This window comes from Aptenodytes patagonicus, chromosome 15, assembly GCF_965638725.1.
Source record: "Aptenodytes patagonicus chromosome 15, bAptPat1.pri.cur, whole genome shotgun sequence".
In the NCBI taxonomy this organism is placed as follows: Eukaryota; Metazoa; Chordata; class Aves; order Sphenisciformes; family Spheniscidae; genus Aptenodytes; species Aptenodytes patagonicus.
The window spans coordinates 12,082,664-12,108,560 of record NC_134963.1 but is presented as its reverse complement, the minus strand read 5'-3'; the positions used below and the strand labels follow the sequence as shown (position 1 = coordinate 12,108,560).

The window sequence follows — 25,897 nt, the reverse complement described above, 5'->3', positions numbered from 1 at the left end:
CCTTGGGTATTTCCTGATATATCATACTCCCTCATGTCATCTTCTCTTTTGTTAATAGTGTAAGAAGTGATTGAAACTTAAACTCTGCAAAAATAAGGTTTTGTTAAAGTACTGGAATCCTCTGTGGATGTGTATAATTATTAGAAACTGATTACACTAGGTTAGCTTACACTTGTGAGTCTTAGATGTGCGCTGTGCTACTTCTTGCTGGATTTGCTTGCCTTTGCTTTTACATGGGTAAGTGCTCAGGTCCACTACCTCTAAACTTTCAGATAAGTAAAGAGAAAGAAGAAGCGATCAGAACAAATAAGCTGGGAAAGTATAGCTTGGGTAAGGTTTTGTTTTCTTCCTCTGGTAGTATATGTTCTGTAATATTGAATAGAATATCAGTCCTGAATTAACCAAGATTGCTGGCAATTATAGCTAAAACTGCTGTGGAAAGTTTGCTGCAACTTTTTGAACTTCATTTTACTTTCTTAAATTCGGTAGTACTGGGGAAAAATTGTATGTTATCATCTGGCTACTAGGATGGAAATACTGTGAAGAGCTGAATAAGATTAGGCTCCTAAAGCTCTGTGTGTGCAGGCTGGTGGTGGTGAATCTAAATTATTAGACTACTGGTACCGCTTGCATTTGAGGGAGAATATAGCTTTGTGCCTACAATGCCAGCTGAAATTCCTGCTGCCAGCAGCATACTGTATGCACAGTCTCTATATTGACTGTGATAGTAACAGCCATTGGCTTTATTCTCAGCCTAGGAGGCAGCTCCTTTCAATAAAATCTTGGGGGGGGGGGGGGGGGAACATCTTTCAAGGCAGATTCTGTAACTCTGCATTCCATGATAATGTGCCAGTAGCTAATGCAACAGAAGACAATACTCAGATCTTTCCTTAGGGAAATTCTTACAATTGAATTGTGGTGGTATAGTGTCATTCTCCTTCCCTCCCTGCCCTCCCCCCCTCCCCGTTACTTGGGAACATGCTGAGAAAAGGGATAAGTGTTTATGATTGCAAACACACAAATCAGTTTGAGCAAGACAGAAGTGATGGGGGCAAAGAGCAAGCCTAGATATGAAACCAATAATAATGACTGGTTTTATTGACTATAAAAGTGTGGATAGAAGAAAGTGCTAGTACTAAACAGCCTGCTCAGTTAAATGGGTTTCAACAGATTTATGTAACAAACCAGTGCAGAATTTTGCTCAAGTATCAATGAACTTTTTGGCATTACTTCTTCGATAATCGAAATAGATCACTCTTAGCTCAGGATTTGGGGCATCTTAATTTTATCATGTGGGAAGAATTACCTATTTTAGTCATGATAAGATAGCCCATACATATAATCAGATTTAACAAATGTGTTTTCTTAACATTTTGAGCAGCTTCAGTTGTCAGTAGAAGGCAGATGTACTAGTTTAGATGCACATATGCAGTATAATCTGGCTCCCCTGGGGTTTCCCCCGCTCAGGAAACCCCCCCATACACCACAACCCCCTGCTCTGCTGCGGAACATGCCTGCACCAGAGCTGATCGCCTCTGCGAGGCTTTAAACTGAAAGAGGATAGATTTAGATTAGATGTAAGGAAGAAATTCCTCACTATGAGGGTGGTGAGGCACTGGAACAGGTTGCCCAGAGAAGTTGTGGATGCCCCATCCCTGGAAGTGTTCAAGGCCAGGTTGGATGGGGCTTTGAGCAACCTGATCTAGTGGAAGGTGTCCCCGCCTGTGGCAGGCGGGTTGGAACTAGGTGATCTTTAAGGTCCCTTCCAACCCAAACCATTCTGTGATTCATTCAAAGAATAAGATTTTTTTTATAATAGTTTAGAGAGAAACGTGCACAGTGAAAGGAAGCAATAGGGCTTTCCATTAGAGTAACTTTTATCTAATTAGAAACTTACAGTCATGAAGTACTTGCATTTTTAATATGAAATCTGGTCTAAAAAAACAGAACAAATTCTAGACTGCCTTATTTTCTGAGTGTGTTCCAAGAAAAAGTAAAACTGGTGAGAGGAAGTTCATCTTTATGTAGCCAGGACAGTAAAATGTAGTAACATAATAGTTTGTACAGTTATTCTTTTTCTGAACTTTAAAAAGTAGTGACTGTGAATGTGGAAGATGCTTTTCAGTGTATAGTACCTACTACTCTGCTTTACAAAGCAATAATATAAGCACCTCATTGTATTCCTACTGGAAGTAGCGAGATCCAAATATCATTGCAATATATGCAATAGGAATGATTAGAAGCCAAAAAAATGGAAATTCAATACTGTAAAACTCATCTACGCAGTGTTTACATACTCCTGGTCTTCCCTACAATAAGGAGGTGCTACTCTATCCTTTTCTGTGTTAAACATATTAATGAATGGCAAGCAGAATAGTTGCTATGGAAAATACTGTGGGGTATGAATGATGCATCTGATGCATCAACAACAATGTGTTGTGGAAATATGCAATAGGAAATACTCTACACAATGTACAAGCTGTCTGAAAAGAATAATTTTTTTCTTGAAAGTGTCTTTCTACCAAACTGTCATAAGCAATTGTTGAGGCCAATAACAAAGTTTAAAAAAGATCTGCTTATCTTATATGGGCATAAAATCTCCACGTTTATCACAAGTATTGATGCGTTTTGGAAGGAATATGTATCCCCTTGCTTTTTGTCTCTAGCAAGCCTCTTTTTTTCAGGATGAAACTTGAATAAGAGAAGAGAGGGAGTCCCATATGTGCTTCCTGCAAAATTTTTCATCTTTAGTCAAAGAGATGTGTAGAACTCAACCAGTGGTCTTATCAATGACATGAAAATGAAGCTTCCGATGATGAGGACTTAAAGGAAAACCCATTTTAAATGTTCTGAACATGTCAGAATAAGCATGATTAATGGAGCCAACTCTAATTTTTATATAATTAAAATAAGAATTTGGCTTGATATCTAATACAGTAATTTCATTCTGTCTGTGTGGCTGGAAAGTTACTTATTAAGAAACAGCTTCCTCAACTCTTACTTTTCATCTTCTTATGAGCATTGGAAAAAGCCAATTATTTGAAGAAAGTATAACTCCTCATTTTGGAGGGTTTCCTTTCCACATCTTTGATGCATTAGAGTAAGTAAAGTTGTGCTAATTACCATTCGATTAATGTGTATGCTATTTTAATTTTCTGCTCATTAATCTGTTCTTCATGTGCTAATGTCCTTCTGATGTGCAAAGGGAAGTAAGATAAATACAGGTGATATTAAGACTCTTTTGTAGAGTTTTAGACCAGGTAATAGCAATACACAGTGCATTTGGGGCAAAGGATTCAGACATCTTTAAGGCACCCAAAATGCTTAAATTACAAGCCTACCCATACACTATGGTCCATACAGGCAAAGATGACAGATAAGCACTCCGAACTGTCATGTAGAGGTGACTTGATGTACTGACTAGATAACTAGTTTAGAACAACTGAGAATAAGATTGTCATGGTTAGTTTCTGGAATTGGTTACTGTAGAAGTCCTGTTCTAGTTAATTAATTTCATACATGTGGATTTGGGATGGATTTACAGGCAGGCGTTAAGAGCACAGAGATTAAAAGAACATAGTGAGAAGGCAGGTTTCAATAGGAGCAAGAAAGAAGAGGGGAAGTTGAAATACTGTATAGGAGATCCTCAGAACTGAGTAAAAGCTGCTGTTCTGAAAATGTGTATGTTGATCGTGTTCTGGGAATCTAAGGAAAGATGGGAATGAGTGGGATATCAAAGCACATTTTAATCAGTATACTTCATATACTGTTTTTTTGAGTGTTCACTTTCTTGTGGTCAGAGTTCCAGTTGTGGAATTTTGCAATTGTTTGCAGCAATCATCTATTAATCTTCTCCAACTAAAATATAATGCTGTCCTCAATACAGCAGTACCAATCCTGATCTCTACTGACTCATCCTGGTAGTCATGAATTTTATCCAGGTCTACATTGGTTCAACTATGTATTTCCCTTAAGCAGGGTTAGAGTTAGGAAGGGATTTAAAGATAAATATAGAATCAGTAAAAGTATTTAAGAGTGAGTGATTGCAAGCTCAACTGTCCCAGGCTAACATCCCAGGAAACTTCAAGAACGAGTATGTAAAACTGTCATCCAGTGACTCTGTCCAGTCTCTATACCTTTTTCTCTGATGTTAAGGGATTAACAATGATTGCCATAACTGTTTGTCCTTCCATACATGCACGTTTCATGTTCCCAGATACCTTCACGTTTATGTACTGGAAGCTGCTGAAAAGGGATCCAGTGTGTTGCAAGAACCTGTCTAATGCCAAGATGCTGTTGCAGAACTGTAGACCCCAGAGATGCGTACCAGTGGGGACTTGGATCTGAAAGCAGACACATAGACTCTACCTTTCCACTTGTCAGCCCGTCATAAATTAGAAGAGATCTGTAAGTGACTTTAAACCTGTTCAGAGAGAAAGCTATACAAAATACAGAAACTAAGATTAGGATAGCCCACTGTGACAAAAATTTACTATACAAATAACAGAATAGTAACACCTCTTGCTAAACAGAAGAGTCTGAGATCATTACACTTGTTTCTACCACCTCAGGAATGAAATCCTAGATATGTAATTTATTTCCCCCCTTCTACCCTCCCAAATAAATGTTCTAATAATTATGTTTTTTCATGTAAATGTGAGATGCTAACAAACTTAAAAAGCTGAGCTTTATTCTTTAACCATATAACCCTTCTTCAGCACTGCAGCTGATGTAATTGTCCTTATCTATATCTGTGAAGCCCCCGCCTCGATGTTTTTATGCTGTGCTATATCTCAATTAACGTTATTTAAAGGTTAGCTAAAGCTATTATTTGACGTAATTAATTTCTACTATGGTGACAGCTACTGGGAGGGTAAAGTAAGATCTCACTGAAATCCCTGGCTAATAATGACTTTTGGCAAGACAAAACAAGAGTTGAAATTCTCGACAATAAAACAGTATCTTAGAAACCATATACTATTAAATGTATATGCATTTATAAATACATGTTACACATTAAAATAGAAGTCATATAAGTTTATATTTTTCAACCACAGCAGTGTGGCCACGTAGGAATGAGACCCACCCCATCCTGCTGTATATCTATGTAAGTGGATCTTATCCTATGATGTAGGTGATGTGGGGAAAGGAAAAATACATATTGGTAAATCCAGTGCTCCATTTCAAATACTTAATTACAGATTACTCTTTTGGAGTGCTGAAATATCTTTTGTCTGCTAAAATTTTTGCTGTGATGCTTAAGAAAGAGAGAAAGCAAAGTACATGAGGTTGCAAGTAGTTGTAGTTCAATTTCTTTCCTCACAAAAGCCAGAGGTTCAACATCTGGATTGGATCATTCTGTCCCTCTCCTAGTAGTGTGGAATCATCCTCTTCAATATATATTTTAATGCTTTATCACCTACATTGAAATGCTAGTGCGTTCATGCAGGAAAAACTTCCAAAGACTTCTAGAGCAACTTTGAAAATGGAATTTGGGAGACTTAGTCTTATTAAAATGTAGTAGAATTTACATTTCTTTAGTAGGCTCTGAAATTTTTCTTAAGCCTACCTCTGAGGGTATCTCAGTGGCATCTAGTTTAGTTTGTAAAAATACTCACTGAAGACCCTCTAGACACAAGTAAACAGACAGCATATAGGTGCTAAAGTGGGCTGGGGCAAGCATACAATGAGGAAGTCATGACATCTGTGATCCTGCTGCCCACTGTGCTCAGAGCTTAGTGGGAGCAGCAAGCCCTTCCTAGAAAAGAGGCAAGTTATCACTGATCAGCTATTAGTAATGTGTTTTCCCTCTGTGAGAGGTAACTGCTTCCTGCTGTTGCCTTCTGCAGAGTTCCAACTGGTAGGCTTAACCCCTAATTTGGGAAAGAATAATTGCTCTAACAGTCACTGAAAAGCCCTTGCTTGGGATGACATTTCCTGTGCTTTTTGTATGAAATATTCGCCTTGTAGTCACTGTTCACTTTTACTGCATCTCAGAATTTCCTGTATTAAAAATGGAAGAGAGGAGGCTTAATAACACTTAGCTTGGCTATGGAAAGAAGCTTACAAAATTTGTTGTAGTAGTGCATCACTTTATTGATTAAGCAGGATGCAGGTAGTATGTTTAACAGCACTGTTCTCCAAGGGGAAAGAAGATCTGTTACTGTATTCTGCAAAGATCAGTAACTCTCCCTTTTACAAAATCACGGAGCAAAGTTAATCACCTCCTTTTGCTTCCTAATTTAGTTATTTAAATGTTCAGTGCAAACAGAAAAGATGAAAGAAAACTCAGGAGGACATCTGTCTTGAGTACAAGATATTGATATAAATAGACTGGGAAAAGTAGTTGTGAGTCTGTTTCGTTTTCTACTTCAGGAAAACCAGTCAGAACAGGACTGTGCAGGAAAAGCGCTGCCATAAGCTCTTGCTGAGGGAGAAATTGGGGCACAGCTCAGCACTGTTTGTTTTCATGTAGGTTTAGATAATAAAATACAGAAGACTGAAAGGGAGATTTGATTTACTATTGTTCAGAAACCACATTTTCTTAGGTCTGCAAGCTTCAGCTGTCCCTACGTTTTTGCTAGGGGTTTAGATTTTTGCTTTTCTTTACATATTTTTCCATCTGTGTTTTCTGTTTGGGATAATAAAAGGTTTAGAAGTCTAGAAGAGGAGGAGAAAGTAAGTGGTTTGCAGCAAAGAAGCAGTCTCTCTCATTTCATTCATTTCTTTTTCTCATTGTTTGGCAGGTGGAAAGCACAGATTTACGGAGCTGAACTGGATCAGCTGAAGAAGTGGGGGAAGAGAAACAAAACAAATACAGCACCATTGAAAAGAGCTTCAGCTTTATCTAGCAGCATCACCACAGCAACCAGAAAATACAACTAAAAGGGCTAGAGCAGAGAAGGTGAAAGTGCGGCTCCTTACCTTTGGACAGAAGGCAGCAAAATAATTATGCAGAACAGAAAAGAGTATTTGATGGATCTAGCCAAACTGTGGCAAAGGGAAGTGTCCCTTCATTAACAGGAATGTGCCACTGTTTATGCACTGGAAAGGGGAGTGCCATGAGATCTGCTGAAGAGACTATTTCTGTGGTTGCATATCTACATGTGTTTGCACCCCTGCTGGGACTGAATTAGGTGGTACAGGCATCTTGGACCATCAGGTATTGGATAGAGACTTTTTTTTGTTCAAGGTGTACCTGGCACGAGAACTGAAAGACACCACATATCTCTTTCAGAGACGCAAACAGAGTGAGATAATCTCCAACCTTTCCCTTCTGTAACTGCCTGCTATACCATGGGATGTCGGCAAAGCTCTGAGGAGAAAGAGGCAGCGCGGCGGTCCCGTAGGATTGACCGCCACCTGCGCTCTGAAAGTCAGCGACAACGAAGAGAGATTAAGCTCCTACTCCTCGGTACCAGCAATTCTGGGAAGAGTACTATTGTAAAGCAGATGAAAATCATTCATAGTGGTGGCTTTAACTTGGAGGCGTGTAAAGAATACAAACCTCTGATTATCTATAATGCAATTGACTCTCTCACACGTATCATTCGGGCTCTAGCCACCCTTAAGATAGAATTTCACAATCCTGACAGAGCATATGATGCTGTGCAGCTTTTTGCCCTGACAGGCCCAGCTGAGAGCAAAGGTGAGATTACCCCTGAGCTTCTGGGAGTCATGAAACGGCTCTGGGCAGACCCTGGTGTGCAGGAGTGTTTTTGCCGCTCCAATGAGTACCACCTAGAGGATAATGCTGCATACTACTTAAATGACCTAGAAAGGATTGCAGCACTGGACTACATCCCTACAGTGGAAGATATTCTGCGTTCTCGGGACATGACTACAGGGATTGTAGAAAATAAGTTCACCTTCAAAGAGCTGACTTTCAAAATGGTGGATGTGGGTGGACAGAGATCTGAACGCAAAAAATGGATCCACTGTTTCGAGGGGGTTACAGCAATAATTTTCTGTGTGGAGCTGAGTGGATATGACTTGAAGCTGTATGAAGATAACCAAACAGTAAGTGCACCTTCTGCTCTGTATTCTCTTCCCTTCCCTTCCCCCTCCCCAGTGTTTGGCCTTTTTCACTCCCCCGCCTCCCTACCCTACTATACCTACGGCAGTAATCCCTGAGTTTCCAGCCCCAAATGTGATTTCCTTCCCCTCACCCCCAATCTGTAGTAAAAAGCAAGAAGCTATGATTCCTTTATTTGGATAGTTTTCCCCACTGGGCAGTTTTATTTATTTGTTTATTCAATGGTACTTTTGGGAAATGGAGGTGCTCTTCACATGACAGCAGATTTTTTTTTTTGGTGCCTTTTTGCTAAATGTTTACCTGGTTAAGTGTTACTCCAAACATCACTTAAAAAGGTAGACAGTAGTGACATCCTGGTGTACAGGGATGGTTAATTTGGACACCATGTTTTGCAAGTCCTAGGAAATGTTGAAGCTAAAATAGTAATAAGTAACAATTTTCTCCCCGTTTTTTTTTTTCAGGATTTTCAATCGGAATTTGGGATGAAATTAATTAAAAAAAAATAATCAAATATAGTTTTTAATTAGTATGGAACTTTTAAATTTAAAATTTTCTTTGACTGTTTATGTTTATATGGCTGATTTGCCTTGTCCAATGAATAACTTTTCCTGTTTAATTCCCTTTAATGCTATTAGCTTCTGGTTTTCACAGCACACAAATACAGTAACTATGGAAAAATATATGAACACTTATGCATATGCAACTGTGTGTTTGCTATCACATTCAGGTTGCCTGTGTTATCCTTTATAGGGTTTCATTTGAACCTTTTTTTTTTTGACAGCCTTGTAAAACATGATGCTTAAGAGCTGGGAGTTTGTGGGTAGGAACACATAATGATGTGGTTCCTAAACATGCTGTATTTATGTTTGAAAACAGCTGCCTTTCAGGAAGAATTAAAATCTATACTGTAAAATCAGAAAGTTAATCTTAAAATGCTTCTACTTCTCTTGTATTCCTTTACACATCTTCAGTTGTTTTACGTTTAGAAAGCTTGTTCACCAATATCAGTTCCTGGAGTAGTCCAGAACACCAGAATCCCTTTCTTTTACAGCAGGTGCATTACATGGGTGTTGCGGAGGAAATTGTTCCAAGAAATTTTTATATGATTTTTCAAATCTAACTGGATCTCAATAAGTTTACAGACGGGGATCTTTCAGCCAGGTCTAATGATCTGGTTTTGGCAGTCCTCTATGGAAGAGGATTACTGATTAGCCTTAACTGTTGTTCTTTATCAGACGCACCCCTACCCATTTATGTGTAGTACACACATCTATATTTAAGTTTCTTTACGGAGTATCTTAAGTCAAATGTAGTATACTGCACATGTATGTGTGAGAGCTGCATCATCTGTGTGACATCCTCTAGTGCTTGTATGGGTGTGACACCACTTTGTATGCAGCTGTCTAGTTCCTTTTCCCTTTCTGCCCTAAAATAATTTCAAGGAACCCCTGAAAATGTCACAACTGATTACCAAATCATATAGGCTTCTCTAAAATGATAAAGTGGGGGAACAGGTTGGGAGAAAGGGGAATTTCCTCCACAGACTCAGTGGAAGGGAGTACTGAAGCTCTACATAAGATGTCGTAGTGCAGATCTCTCTGTTGTGAGTTTTCTCTACCCTGAAAAGCTGCACTCCCCTGTCCTGGAGAGGGGGCCAACTGTGATCTCCTTCACTGTTGTTAATTTTGTACTGGAGTTGTGTAATGTCAACATAGTTGCATACCTGATTTTTTTTTTTTCATTACGAATTGTTTATCGAGAGCTCCTGTGCTCTTTAAAGATGCCAAATACATGGTCATGGTTTTGATAATGACTGGAATAACTGCAATGGCTTTAACGGCTAAATGTGAAAGCCTCCCAAAAATTACGCGTATTTTATATAACACATGTCATTCACCAGATCCCTGAGGCAAGGCGAACTATATCGTACCTGAAACAACTTCAGTGCCTTCTGTCTAGTCTGCTGTTTATACAATATCACTTAGCATAGAATCACGGTACAGATTAAAATATTGTCAAGTGACCTAGGGGATTCCACAGTTTTGGTGATAGGAATTTATAGCAATTGAGGTGGGGAAACTCCATGAGATGGAAGTGGTTAAAGAAAGGAATTCTACAGGTAATACTTCTGCATATTTTCCAGAGTTTGTATCGGAAGTTCACAGCTGTCACTGAGATAAAGTTGGAGGAAGATGCTAATATTTCCTTCCAAGCCGTATGAAAAATGCACAGACCAAAAGAAACAAATATCAGACAAAACCTGTAGAGCAATACTTCCCAGAAATCTCACCCTTGGCTTTTTGTTTGCTTGCTTGTTTTTACTGCCATATCTCTTAGTAAAGTCTTGTCTGTTCAAGTTCTGGGTTCTGCAACCAACTCCTTCCCTCCAAACCAGCAGAAGACTAGATCATCACTGAAGAAAATAGGTGAAACTATTCCCTTTCCCATCCCATGCATGTAGGAGAGGGGTTCTTTACGTATCACTGTACCAAAAATGATAAGAGATTGTATACAGTGATGTGAAATTATTTCAACTCATTTGTACTTTTAATTCCTTTGTCAGTATTTTTGGTTGCTAATACAGTTTCTTTACAAAGATTTTTCTTATTAGAAGAGGGAGCTAAGTGATAAGTTTGAGAAGCAATTATACTTGGGTATGAACCAAGACTACAAAATAGTTTCCAAAAATATTCCCTTTATTTTACAAGCTTGCCCTTATTATGATTGAATCCCTTTTGCGTGCACTTTCTATGATTCTTCAAGGGAAAAAACTTATGGTCAAGAACATTCACCTAAGCTGAATTTTGATAAAACTTCTCAGAAATACTTGAATTTTACTGCAAATGAAATACGCATTATAGGTACTAAATCTTTTTTTACAAAGATTTTTCTTATTAGAAGGCAGCTAAGGGACAAGTTTGAGAAGCAATTATACTACGTCATGAGAAATATCAGACCAGAGAAATTTAATTTAAAGGAAAAAAAAAGATTGTTACCTAATTTTTAGTAGCTTTGTCGGGTTTGTCTAGATCTCTCTGTTGTGCCTCCATCATTGTCTCCATGTATCTGAGACTATTCTACGAGTATGGAATTCTCGCTTAAATGATTTTTGCAAAGACATGATATTTCCAATAATCCTTGTTGTCGGCACTGTTTGAATTGGCCCTTTCTTGTTGGTATAGCTTATCACATATATAATATTTCACTATTCTTATCTTCTGTAGTGATTTTGCAGCTTATCCACTGCACTTCCATTTTCTTCTCTGTACTACGCTAACTGATTCACCATTCACTGTCCTACACATGGACTTACGCGTCATTGTCTGGAGATTCTTGTCTTGGCATTAGTGCCTTCCTACTGTAACAGATTTCTATACCTGATTTTTGTTTAGTCTCTCCTCTTGACATGAGAGAAGCATTGCCCCTAATTCCTTCCCTTCATTTTCAGAGACGTTAGGAAAAGCCTATCTTATTTATATCCAGACCCTGACTAGGAGTTAGTTGGTTTCTTGCAATTCTTTAGACTTTTATTGCCTTGCTTTTCAGATTTAAAAATCAAAAAGAACTAGCCCAAAGGGAAAAAAAATCAATATACTTTGAAAAATCCTTATGGATGTTGATTTTGATTCCAGTATCTAGAATCAAATGAAGTAAGTGTCTGGGTTATTTCAGAGTGACATTGAAGCCCACTTTTTTACATAATGTTTTAACAGCCTGGAGGGCTTATCTCCTATGACCTCTTTTTATCCCTTTTCTACCACCTGATGTTCCTTGGTGCTACTGCTTATAGAGGGTACTCAACATTGAAATTCAGGCTTTTATCATCTCTCAGCTTCCATGCAGTATGCAACCACTATCCAAGTATTTGCCCATCTATAAAATTAAATTCTGCAGACTTATTTTTATGATCTGTAGAGAAATGAGAACACAGATTAAATATGTGAGAACAGCCATCTTCCTGAAACTCCTACTTACGTGGCAAAAAGGAGAGGGACACTAATAGCATTTCAGAGGAAACCTGACTGTATAATCATAAAGAACAGGTTACCTTTGGCCTATCTTTCTTTGGCTGTTATGCTTTATCCAAACATATATCCATAATTTTACTGTGTAGAGATGGCATGCTCCAGGTGTGCTGAATACACTATACAGTGTTAAACAGCCCTGATAAACTATGAGAAGTACCTACATTGGCAGATCACTTGAACTGCAACACTGAGACTGCCACTCATGAAAAAAGCCCTACAAATAATAGTGTTGCTGAGTCTAAAATGCTTGCTGGTGTAGTATCTATGGTGAAGAGAACTATTAAATAAAACTAGTCCACTGCCAAACATAACTTACTGCTTGACAGAGTGTGTAAGAATCTGGCTGATTTATAAACTGTGAAAGTTGAGCAAATGATCTATATGAATATGATAACTTCTGTGCTTCCTGTTGACAGAAGTGGATAAATGCTACGCATGAGCTCTGTCTCTATTGAAGATGCGTTAAAATAATGATTGACAAATATGGTAAAAATTGAGGGGAAAAACGAGCTAGTTCTGCATACTGGTAGGTCCTGAATATAGTGAACTTGTGAAGTCTGTTCAGGGCGAGAGTATTGTAGTGACACCAATGTGCAGAAGGGAGAACAAAAATAATGCCCAAACTATCGGTGCCTGGACAATTTTTCCTTGTGTGTAATTTTAAGAGACAAAATAAGTTAAACTTTATACTGCCTGGAAACAAATGAGAGAAGGGGAAGACAGAATTTTTCTGGGGCTTTTGTCTTTCTCCTGCTGTGCTTTATTCTGGGTAACATCACTTGCAGAGACAAAATCACCTGAGTTAACAGTTTATAGATCTGGCCAAACCAGTATTTTGACTTGTCTGTTCAACTTATGTGATATTTAGCTGCTTACTAAAGAGCAAGACAGTGAAAACTATAATTCTTCACTTTTTTTCCTCCACCTTGTGCACTTTCCTCTGTCACTCTCTAACTATTTTTACTGCTTATCTAGGGTTATCTGCAAATGTGATCTGTGTCTGTTTTCATTTCCACTATGTCTTACATGTTTTGTTTCTACCTAACATAATAAATATAGCTTTATCTTTCCATGCACATAGTTGGTATCACTCAACTAGGTAACAGCTGCCTCTTGTTTTGACACCGCTGCAAAATTGGTTTGTACAATACCTTTGGAGTGCTATTGATTTTATTATAAGATTATTATTCCTGGCCAGCACTCTGAGAAGGTTGTGTTAGGTTTTTATATCCCCATGCTGATTTCTTCTCTATTATATCAAATAAATTACTTGTCTTAGTTTTCATGGTCCTTAGCAGCTGATTGACCCATCTATCTTTTATTACATATTAAGATGTCATCTCTGGCCTTTGATAATGTTAATTTATGAAGTGATCAGGTTTTTTTGCCGCCTTAGGTGTTGCATCCTGCGCTTAGGAGAAGTTTCCTGTTAAATATCTAAGTGTCTCAACTTTATTTAAATTTCTCCTTAAATTAATGTGTGCTAGAGAATGGTAAATAATCTGTACTCTCTCATGCCTCTCACCCTGATAAGGAGTCTTGCAGTTTCTTTGCAACTGTCCCTATCTGTCCATCTGTGTGCACTCAGTTTTGTGTTTCACACCTGCTATACATTCTGATGGATAGTTTTCAATTTTCTTCTACAGTGTATAGCTGCAACACAGTTCGAGACCATTAGAAAGATTCTTCAAAGATGCAATAATAAAGTAAATAATGAAATGAGTTAAACATGAATGTATGATTGAGAATTCCTGAGGTTAGTAGTTGCAACAGATTCACATAGTGCAGGAGATACAAGCAACGTTTGTACACGTCTGCTTTTTCTAAAAATGACACTAGTTCAATCATTTTATAAATATGAATGTTAAAGGAAAACTGCTTGCAGGTAACTTAGGTTTAGATAATTTTTATTCCCTTTCTTACAGCCATTGCAAGTGAATGGAAAAATGAAATTTTAGGCTTTTTTGAGGCTATTTTTTAGTATAGCACCTTGTTAAAAGGAAGTTGCAAATGAAAAAGATAAAATACTGCAGTAAACAGTTCAGACTGCAGTAGGCCTCATGCAAAACAAATTGTTGGGGTCATAATGGAACCTCTCAATTATCTAATAATAATTTACCTGGAAAGCCCTCTGTCATATGCTAATTATATGAATTTTGAACAGAAATCCTGCTTCTGCCAGGAAATTTCTTATCAAGTAAACAAAATTTTTAACTTTTTTCTTCTTTTTTTTTTTTCCCTGAAACCAAATACTTTAGGAGCTTATTTGCCTTTCCTGATACTTCAGCTTTTTGAGAGTACAGTGTATTAAAACTCTTTTCTGTCATGCAGCTATTTTCCTGCAATACTAATAACAGTCAGGACAGAGGGGAAATTGTGATGCATGTTATACATAGCCCTTTTAGCACTTGTTGTTATCAGTGGTAAAAAAACCATTTCAGCAAACATCTTTCTGACAAACTAAGTCTCTTGGGAATCTGAGAAAAAGATTGACCTAAACCGTTCAAGTGCTCTCACTTCTTATGAAGCCTTTCCATTTCAAGATATTTCATAGCAAATTTTGTGTGGGAGCAAAGCCTAGATGACTTCAGCATTCATGTGTGTAATCCTTCAGCTCCGCAAATGGAATTCTAGCCTTGCCTTTTTTCACTTAAGAAAGTAAAATATATGTTCCCTTACCAAAGTTTAATTTTATATAGTGATATATCAAGATTCCAGCCTGAAGACTTGTATCCAAGCATATCTCTTAAAATATGTAAATATCAGTAAAATAATGAATATAGGTAAGGGAATGATCAATCAACTCCCAATTTGCAATTCTTTTTACTATACATTATTTCAAGTCTGAAGGTTTCTTTTCAGTTACATTGTTCACTGTAATTGTATGCTTCTGATATGGATATCCACACATAGAACACATGGGACAGCAATTTTCTATATTTTGGACTTGTTGCCATACCCTGACCTTCATATTCCATGTAACTTCAGATACTAACAGTAACTTAAACTATTCTGGCTATGTGTATACATGATGTACTGCTGTATTGTTAGGAACTGTAAGAATACACTTACACAAACCAGCGTTTGTAAAAACAAATAGTTACTTGTAAAACTGAAAATAGACAACAATGTTTGGAATGTTACTAACCCCTGTTTGAGACTAGGGCTAACATTAACTAAATTGGTTCCTTTCCTTCCTAATTTCAAGTCCTCCTATCGCCTGATCTTTATTATATACAACATAAAGTTTTGATTCTTCAAGAGACATGACAGGTGGTTTATCAAAGATTACAATGTCATCACATTTTTGTATATTCAGATGATGCCACAAAATGAGAAGAACTTGCTCAAGCAAATAAATCATCAAAACAAAATGAGATATTATAAGCTCATATTCCAAATTTAAGAAACTGCTTAAGCTTTGGGCTACATGAAATTGAAAAAGGCATTTGTTTAATGTAATGAATTTGAAGGCATATGTTAGGCTTCGATATAACAATGCACAGTAAGAAGAGCAACATTTTCACAGTTAAATAAAAGTAATGCAAGTAAAAGGTGTACTGCAAGCCAAGTAACCCAGAATATCACAGAATCATAGAACAGTTTGGGTGGGAATGGACCTTTAAAGGTCATCTAGTCCATCCCCCCTGCAGTAAACAGGGACATCGTCCACTAGATCAGGTTGCTCAGAGCCCCGTCCAACCTGACCTTGAATGTTTCCAGGGATGGGGCATCCGCCACCTCGCTGGGCAACCTGTGCCAGTGTTTCACCATTTTGCTAGAGACTCTGACAGGTTGGATGCACCTTTATCAGCTGGGACACCCCCCCACCCCCCCCATATTCTCATAAGAAAATAAAAATTATTTTCCTTCCAAAAGCGTCGCATCCTTGTTCATTAGGATGCTGCAGCCTCTGCAGCTCAACCACCATAGGACCATCCCTGGCACAATTTTGGCCGGGACCTACCAGCCCTCACCCCAGCAGCTCCTTGGCACTGCTCAGGAGTCGGCACGGCCCAGAAACCACTCCCAGCTGGCAGCCTGGAGGCAGCCACCCTCTCCTGAAAGCAAAGAAAGCTTAACACGATAGAAATGGCCACACTATGCTAGCCCGTCTCGGGGCCAGCAGCATAAATTTTCAGAAGGTGTGTCTACTAAGACCTCCATCACCTTGCAGTTGTTGACATGCATATGAGTCACATGCGTACTCATTCCCATTGCAGGCAGTACTGCAATTAAGCCAGAGTAATACAATGAGTAGTGTTAGTGCTTTTGTTTGTGTAAATTCAAAATTCCTTACATTTCTTACAGTATCATCACTTTTTTTGTTTGATGTACGTGGTATTTCTACATAGGCTTTTCAAGAGTAGGTTCTTTTGAACAGAAGTCGGGTGCTAGGAAGAGAAATCACATACAAGTAAAAATAATTTTATGCTTGCATTACAGTGTTGCCATTCCAGCAGTGTTTTTAACTAAAAATAATGGTGTCTAACACTGAGAACACTTAGGTAACTGCCATTTTTCTGGCAGTGTGACAAGGCTTTTACAGGAAGTTTAATTTCTTTAAAGATACTGTTAGACATTTCAGTATCTTGTTGACTTATTATCATACAGTGCAAATACCAGAGATTTTGCAGTTGTAACAGCTTGGTCTATGAAAATATCAATTCGATGTTCAATAGCGGTCAAAAAAGCAAGCAATGTTAGGAAAGGACTAAGGAAAAATCAGAAAACAGTATAAAATCCAAAGCATGTCTACTTTCAGAATGCTATCTAAATTCTTGTTCTCCCATTTTGAAGAAAATATATTAGAATTAGAGCAAGCATGACCTAAAGCACAGAATATTTTCAATAAAAATAACAAATAATAGATGGGGACTTTTTCCCCTAGGAAAAAAAAAAAGATGTACAAGGCAGGGCAATATGATGGGCTTATAAAGTGACAATTGGCATACAGAAAATTGATTTCTAATCATTATCTATTGTCTCTCTTAAGAACCAAGGATATTGAGTGACATTATTAGCTAAGATGTTTCGAACAAGGTAAAGGCAAAGGCAGTACAGGTCCACAGAATATAGAGTGAAATTATGGAGCTTGCTGCCTGAGTATGTTGCGGTACCAAAATTCTGCACAAGTTTAGAAGGACTAGAAAAATGTGTAAAAGAAATATATATCAAGACCTATTAAATTTCAAGATAGTGCTTTTGACTTAGAAGTTCTGAATTCAGATCTTGAGAAGCAGGGATAAAATACTAGGGAAGTATTTGTGTTTCCGCAAATCTTACTTTTCTTCCCCTCCCCAAGTTATCTATTATTAGTCAGTGTAAGACATGGGATTTTGGGTTAGAGGGATCTTTGGCTTGGATGCCTGTTGGGTTTTTGTTTGTTTTTTTTTTTCCTTTTCCTTATGAAAAGTAATGGATGAGACAGTATATGTATGTGCCATGGATTTTTCTTTTTTTTTCTTTTTTTTTTTTTGACTGTGTACTGCCAAGACTGAATACTTAAGCCTGCTTCTTGGGATAGATTTTTGAGTATCAAAATGCATTTTGTAAAGCTATTAATAGGCTTAGTTAAATTTTGAATCTGTCAACCAATGACAGTGTCCCCTGATTATACTTCAAAATTAGCAGACGATGAATAACTCCTCTACTCCAATTAATTCAGTTCTCTAACTCCTGTCACTTATTTTTTGGATATTTAATCTTGATACTGTCCTTTCTTTCCATTATTAAACTGATTGAAACAACTTGTTTTCAAAATACACAGTCTAGTCATTCTCTGTGTACTTACTTACTGATGGTCATATTTTATTTTACAAATAGGAACCAACCCCCAACATTTATCATCAGTAGAAATAAATTAGTGATAATAGTTTAACACAATTTAGCATAAAATCCATGTAACAGAAGTAGCATCTTTAGAAACAAGAATCCTTCAGTCCATCAGTTATGGGGAGCAAGCTTATGACTAAACTAATTTTATAGAATAACATGATGGTATGTCATACATATGCTACATTTACTTCAGGACAGCCTGGCCCTGATCTTTTTGTTTTGTGTTTTGTTTTTTGGTTTTTTTTTTTTTTTTTTTTTTTTAGAACCTCTCTAGTTTAACAACCTTATGTTCCCTTCTTCTGCTGTTTCCCTGGCAACATGGCATGGCAGAGTGTCATATCAGTCAACAATGAGCTTTGCTTCAGCTGTGTCCTGCCAAAGCTAGCAGTGTTTCTAGCAATCTGAGCTTTCTCACTGCAACTGTGACATAGCAATGAGAGTTTCTTTCCATTAATATTTGCCAAAATCAGTTGGAATTCCATTGGTGTAAATGTTTATGCAGTAGTGCACTGATAATACTGGCTAGGGATGCCATTGGACTTGTCAGAGTAGACTAATTTTTACAATGCCTTTTAGTATTAGGTGTAGTCCAATAGTATGAATTCTCCTGGCAGTGTTACAGAAAGGGATGGTTCTAATAGCAGCTTGCATTGTGCCTTTGCTGTTCTTCACAGATCAAATGAAAGCAGTAATTAGAAATAAACAAATAAAAACCCAACAACCCATACATGGAAAAAGGAAAACAATCAGAATGAATTGGAAATGTGAGAGGTTAATAAAGGAGGTTAAAGATAAGTTTAAAAAAAAATAAAATCAAAGGCTGACAAAACTAAATGCAGCGTGGCTGTGCCTAAAATGTCCTGGGGGCAGTGTTCTGCAGAGCATCTGGCTGTCGCTGCTATCCAGAAATCCAGACTGAGACTTACAGCATTTAAAAAGGTTTCAAAAGGTTAATTTGTTTTGTTTAGCTAAAAAAGATTGCTAAGTACCTGCTTAGTATATAAGCACCCGAAGGAGCAAAAAATGCTCAATATTTAAAGAAATACATAATCTGATGGAGAAAGGCAAAATAAGAACAAATGGCTAGAAGCTAGGTCAGATAAATACCAACTTGAAAGAGCTTTTTTCTTTTCTTCTTTTTTTTTTTTTTTTTGTAACTTTATTCTTTTAGGAAGGAGGCTGAATCAGTTGAACCAGCTTTTCTGGAAGATAGAGTTTAGTCAAACAGCCATCATCAGCTACAAATGGCTAGGCTTAGGACAGGGAAAACCCAATAGATAGAAATGACCATAGTTGTGATAAATGGAAGTTAGACTAAAAGATCCGATGACCATGATACTCTGTTTAATATTTATTTATGCAGAGATAAAAGTCCAAATTATAGTCTTGCTATTTTATAAATTAAATAACACATTCCTGCTAAAGCCTTCCATTTTAAGATCTCCCATCTTGACAAAGTGATTCTGTGTGTGGTTTTTTCTTTTCTTTTTGTTCCTTTGAAACAGCATTGAATATAGAAAGTGGAATTACAAGCATTTGGTGAAATGCATATTGAATGCATATATTAAATTATCTAAACCTGCTGAGATTATCTATAAACTCACCACTTAGGAAGAAAGGGAAGTGTCACTCTCTCCCTCCTGCTTGTTCAGCTTTTTGGTCAACCACTGCTACCTCTGCTGCATGCTTCTACCTCATTATTTGTGCCAGCTCTGTTGTTCTTTGGGCCCTATGCTGAAAAGATATAACTCACAAACCTATCAGAAAATTATCCAGTATTTCAGTGTGGTTGATTTTCTGCTGGAATCCTGAGTATATCACTCACAGAGGAGTCTAGTGAGTTCCAGATCTGTGTAAGGCAAACAGTAGGATCCTATGTCCAGAAGCAGAGGAAAATCAAAAGGTAGATGAGTCAGACTTCTCTGTTTTGATATATCAACTGCTAGAGCAGCTAAAATCATCCTATATAACTAAACCTTACTGTAAGATTTGTTATCTGTGGATTTGTTAAAGAACAGTAGGAAATTACACTATGATGTCTTCCCTGTAACTACAACAAACCTCTGTATCTGCATTTGACTGAATGCTAGGTTTTATGAGCTACTTAGGGCATTATTACCAGATGGTAAGTATTAATGTTACCTGCTGCTTTTTATTTCCTTCTGTAAAAGTCAGAGCATAGGGCAATAGGATATGAATAATTTCTTCTCTAAATGCAAATGCTTTAAATACTAGAATCATAGTCTTTTGTGACAGAAATTAGATTCTCAGTCAATTTCTGCTATATTCTTTCAGGGATGAAACAGATCAGGGATACACAGTAGGGCGCAGTTAAATTTAATTCTTACTCCTATTCTTGCCTTCTCCCTCATTCCAGTATTTATTAGCAGCTACTTTTTGATGCTCTTTTTTATGTTATAATGTTTATCACAGTGAATTATTTACTATCCTAGAAGATGTGAGAACAACGGTTCAAAGACAAGGAATGTAAAGCTTGTACTTGATAGAAGTATAAGAGAAATTGTCAGAAATACTGAACTTCATAAACTCCTAAAGGAGATGCTAGAACAACCAGCTATAATTTTTCTTACAAGTAGATTAGAAAAAGTATTAACAAAGAATGGTGTAGTAAACAGTCCTGAAAAATACACAATTAGATGATGAAAATCATTATATTTATATCATCATATATGTGGCTTAACATTTGAAGTCTTTGTTTTACTGGGGAGTAAGTACTGTGAAATTCTATAGAATTCCAGCAGATTGTATTGTAGATGCTGATTTCATTTTAATAATGATATTTTTCAAATAACAAAGTGAATGAGAATATTATTACCACTGATTTTAATATGAGCAAAGCCAGGCTCCAGATTTTAATTTTGTACTTTGCCTTCCCGATTAATACTTCTGTGCTCTTTGCATTCATTATTTGCTGTGAGGAAATTGCTAATTTTTATTACTACTCATTTTCCTTATTAATCCTGCACGTTCTCAATTGTTTCCTTCATTGGTAAATAGATCCTGGATGATACCTTGTTGGAGACTTTGCTTTCTGATTCATAAAGTTGAATTTCCTATTTAGGAACCAGTTTTATATGCATTTGGTTGTATTGCTCAATGTATAGGCACAATATAGATAGCGAAGCTCTTGTACAATATAAAAGCGTGAATACTTGTAGGACAGTGGTTTAAGCCGAAGCAGGGTGTAAGATAAATTGAAGGAGAAATTGAACTGTAACATAATTCTAGAGGAAACACTGGAGCCATCAGCTATAACTATATTTACAATGAGAACAGATAACCTAAATGCGAGATTGCTCCACTTTGAAAGTAGAGAAAACAGCTTCACAGAAAAGTACATTGAAACAAATCTATCAATTCACAATCTTACAATGTATCATTTCTATGCAGAGAAGTTTTTACTTTTGATGATCTGCATATTATTTCCTCAGTCCACTCTTTTTCACTTCCTATATTCTTCTCAAATTCCTTTTCCATTGCACATTTTCATTATGGATTATAGCTTATTGGCTTTATGAATAGTTTTCTTGTACACAACAAACTTCTACAACCAATTTCTGTACAGTCATTAGGCAAATCTTATATAAAACTGTAATTGATATTCCACTCTTCCAGTTACAGAAATTGTATGGGATACCACAAATATCTTCTAAAACATCACCTTCTAATAAGGCATGCCTGACATGAACCACTTAACTTTTTATTTAAAGAAATTGGAGGTGGTGGTGGTGATTTCATTGTATGCAAGCTTAAATGAGCAAAAAAACCCCAAAACAACATAAAAATCTGAAAAAGTTTGATTTTAAATCAAACTGGAATTTCTAAGTATATAGCCAATTTCAATTGCTATTTTTCCTGTATTTTTTGCTTTTCTTTTGGATGACAGACACTGTTTCATAGTAACTGAGCTCCTTTCAAATGATTTAATGCTTTTAAAAAAGCATTGGACTGTGAAGAAGTTTAGAACTGGCCTAACATAGCATATCAGTTTGCTTGTTCACTTATTAAGTGAAATAGGATGATGCCTTCAGTTAGAATGGTGTAAATTGTCAATCTGTTCTGCTGCCCATCTATTCATAAGAAACAACGTAGAATAATGTTAGAAAATAATGCTTTGGGAGATTTTCCTTCTCTAGATCTTATAACAGTCTTGGTTGATTTCTAGATAAAATAATGCCCATAGCAAAAGGAATTAATTTAGTTTTCTAAAGCAGATTAGGAAAGGACAATAATAACTCACTGTAAAAGCCTCATTAGAGAGTTCTACACAAAATTTTTACTGGAAAATTCACCCTATCCTTAAGAGAATACTTTGAGAATGTTTTAATCTAGCTAGTGGTAAAAATCCAGTATCGTGTGCTACTTTTTCTGACTTTCATTTACTAGTAATCATGCATTTATCCAGCATAGTGGTTCAAGATATATTTCACGTGCATCTTGCAATTCTCAGTTCATTGTCACTTGTTCAACAAGTGACTAAGTGAACTGAAACACTGCCATGTTTATATTATGGTATCAAATCCTTGCCATAAAGAAATGAAAATCATTGGTGTGTCAAAAGGTATTTAAGAATGTATCAAAGGTAAAGACATTTCAGAAGAAATGAGGCATCATACAGCTAACAAATGAAGAAGAAAAAAATTGTTATCAATCAAACTGGGAAAAGCCAATCTTGCTCATCAATATGATTATTTTCATGACTGTAGTACACTAAATTAATCCCTAATCTGTAATATCACCATTATGTCACTTTTTTTAGTTGAGATAGATCAATAATAGTTCCTGCCAAAAGTGCATCATCAGGTAAGCTGAAGCTATCCAGTAAAGAGAAGATGGGATATAAGATGAAGTCTTGGCTCACCAAAATGATTATGTATTGAACTTGTAGGTCATGCATATGGTAGATTGCTAATATTTTTCCACTGTTTATTGCCTGGTGTCTGAACTCTTTGCCCATGCATAAAATCTTTAAAAGAATCTTGTTTTTCCCTTCACTTTTCTCCCATTTTAAAAAATTATTATTTATTATCTTAAAGTTAGGTCACATAAATTAGTTTTCAATTTTGCACCAAAGGCAGAAAGATTCATAGACAGTCTGAGTTTAACATTTATGCAGTTATATTTTTGCTGAGAGAGTTCTGTCCCACGCTTTGGGGTTTTTTGCTCCAAAGCTGACAGCATCTAGCTTCACTGGAAGGTAACTGTGCGTGATTAGTCAGAGATTTAGTTGAAAACTATTCTGAATATGGATTTTACAAATGGTATCATTTCAGTCAGTTGCAGGTTCAACTTAATCTGAAGATTTTACAGAAATTATAATCCTTTCTCCACGGAGGGCATTTGCAAGGTGCCTTTTCAGTTTACCTTACACAAAAGATTCTAGGGCATGCTCATTAAGAAATGATTGGTGATTTTGGAACAGCTTGACAAATGCTTTTTTTTATTCTACTGTTTCCCTTTTATGAAGATGAGCCTCCTCTGAACAACAGGGAAATTACATGATTATCCAAAAGTGCAAGCTGGAAACCGAAAGGTTTTCCAAGGTAATAAATCCTGGACGTAAAATACCTCCACTGTTCTTAAAATAAAGAGGTAAAGTGGTATCTGTGTCATCTTCCCCACACAGATATGATTAGGGCATGTGGAATCTCTGGTGACACAAAGTTAAAAAAAAAAAAAAAAAAGGTAGCCTTTGCAAACAGCTGTGTAATATGACTGACACCTACAAATCCACCTTCCAGAAAGAACGATCTAGCTCTTGCTGTCTAAATCCCCTAACACATTTACTCGAAGTATCTTATCTCCAATAGCTGTTTCGTGTCCTGCTGTTCTGCCTCTTTGTTCATCAGACCTATACACATAGAACATACTTCCTCTAAATCCTTGATGTTCCTACTGATGTGATCCTCTTGATTCAGCATTGGTATTTGTCATACATTCCCATTACAGGGCCCGCTTCCTAGAGCTGAGGCCTGAATTGCAACATTATAATACAGAATTGTATATGAAAGGATATGTATTATTTTTAAAATTTTAATTATTAAACTTCACAGAAAGATGCTGTCAAAACAGCTTATCTGTACTGACTGTACAACAATTCTTAAACTTCTCTGTATTATAAAGTTCCTTCTCTGTGTTATAAAACCCTCATCTCAACTGCTCTTTCTTGATTGTTCTATCATCTTGCTTCAGTGGCTTAATCTTCCTTGTTCTGTCTTGCTTTTCTCAGTTACAGATGTATATGGCTTATAAAAAAAAAAAAATCTTGAAAGAGATATTTACTTAAACACTTTTTGTATCGTAAAAAGGTCTTGGTATTTGTTGCATGCAGAGCTGAGATAATAGGTTTAACAGACTGGTATATTACCCTTTTGAATGTCTTTCAAAAAAGGATTTACTTATAAACATGCCAAAACCCATGCTGATTTTATAGATAAAGACTAATAAACATTTTGACGGGTCTTCATTGGTATGCACTGGTCATCTGCCTTATGATTTGCAAGTTTTTTTGAGAATAACTTCATGCAGACAAGTCAATACAACGTTCTTGACTTTGACTGCTAGAAGTGACAGTGCTGTTATTTTGACATATTGAAGTGTTTATTTTTACATACATATATTTTAAAAATACTTTTGTTCTTGGAAAATGAAAAACACTGTCTACATAGTAAATATTCTAACAGCGAGATTTAAAATGTTACATATATTTACTGGTTGTTTTTCACAGATTTTTAAAAATTGTCTTTATATTATATACTGTGTTCCATTCTCCTCAAGGGTAAAAGTACTATAGTGGAGTCTGCCCATGCAATGGTCTTTTAAGGACTGGAGCTTATATTTTTAATCAGAAAAACTGACCTTCTAGGATATAAATGTTTGTTCATGCTATTAGAATAATTCAGTAATTATAATTTTTTAAAATTTTTTTCTGTGCTCTTTGCTGACTATTTACATAATACAGTTATCACTGCACTGTACAAACATAGAGACCTGATTTTAATCCTATGTTAATTTTACTATGTGTCAATCTGTTTCATGCATTGCTTAGAAGTAGCCTGATGTTACCATAGCCTTGGCAACAAGTCTAATTTAGAGTTCCAAACTTTTCTTTTTTCTTGTGCTGCTCACTCACATTCTCCAAACTGAGCTATTTTTTGCTGGATCCAGTTCTACTGATCGCATTTACAATGTGACCTCACAAACAGATGTGACGGCATAATGGAGGGACATTCCACTGCACTGTAGGAGTAGGGTAATCCCTTTTCCAGCTTCACTGGCAAGGTCAGCTTATCAGGGAGCTATAGCCTAATACTAGGGCATTATAATTTGTCATTGGTCAGCAGCTAGCCTCGTGTGAAACATACATCCCCAGAATTTTTCCAGTACCCTAGCAAGACAAGATTAATTATTATCATACTATGAAAATAAGGATGTTGAAACAAAGCCATGTGTCCTTGATACGGAGCAGCTCTGATTGTAGCTAGAAGACAACTGTGTTGAGAAGTTGAATGTCATGTATCTGTATTTCCACGTGTTATGGTGATAGATTTAATCTCCAAAGATACAAAATGAAGTACAATATCACAGAATAAAAATTTTTAAAAATGAGGAAAATGCAGAATATATCTAACAAAATGTAATTAAATAGCAATTTTAAATACTGGTTTATGAATGAGACATGGAAATACAGGAGGTATGTTTGTTTCCGGGGATGTTTAGATGTAGATTGGGTTAATATATCTCTATGCATTTCTAAGAGAGAAAATGGTGTAGCAAGTTTTAATAGCAAAATGAAATGTGGTATATAAAGGAAAATAATTATTTGGTCTTTCCTCAGTCAGGTTGAAAAATTCCATTTTGTATTAGAGGCTTAAATTATATTTTCACCCTCATCCTGTTATCTTGTTTAAACAGCTCTTGCTGTTTTAATCTGCAGTCAAGACTGGAGCTATTACTACCCTTAGTGTAATTATAC

General features: G+C 36.5%; 1 protein-coding gene across 2 annotated transcripts in view; it reads left to right on the top strand.

Moving 5' to 3' along the window:
- GNAZ (G protein subunit alpha z) overlaps positions 1-25,897 on the top strand; it is a 78,214-nt gene that overhangs the window by 27,246 nt on the left and 25,071 nt on the right. The window contains exons 2-3 of one of the 2 annotated variants that reach the window (XM_076352787.1): positions 4,217-4,407; positions 6,747-8,019. In XM_076352787.1, the coding sequence (XP_076208902.1) occupies positions 7,297-8,019 (723 nt within the window). In that variant the 5' untranslated portion in view covers positions 4,217-4,407; positions 6,747-7,296. The remainder of the gene's footprint in view (positions 1-4,216; positions 4,408-6,746; positions 8,020-25,897) is intronic. The other variant, XM_076352788.1, reaches the window with a different exon arrangement.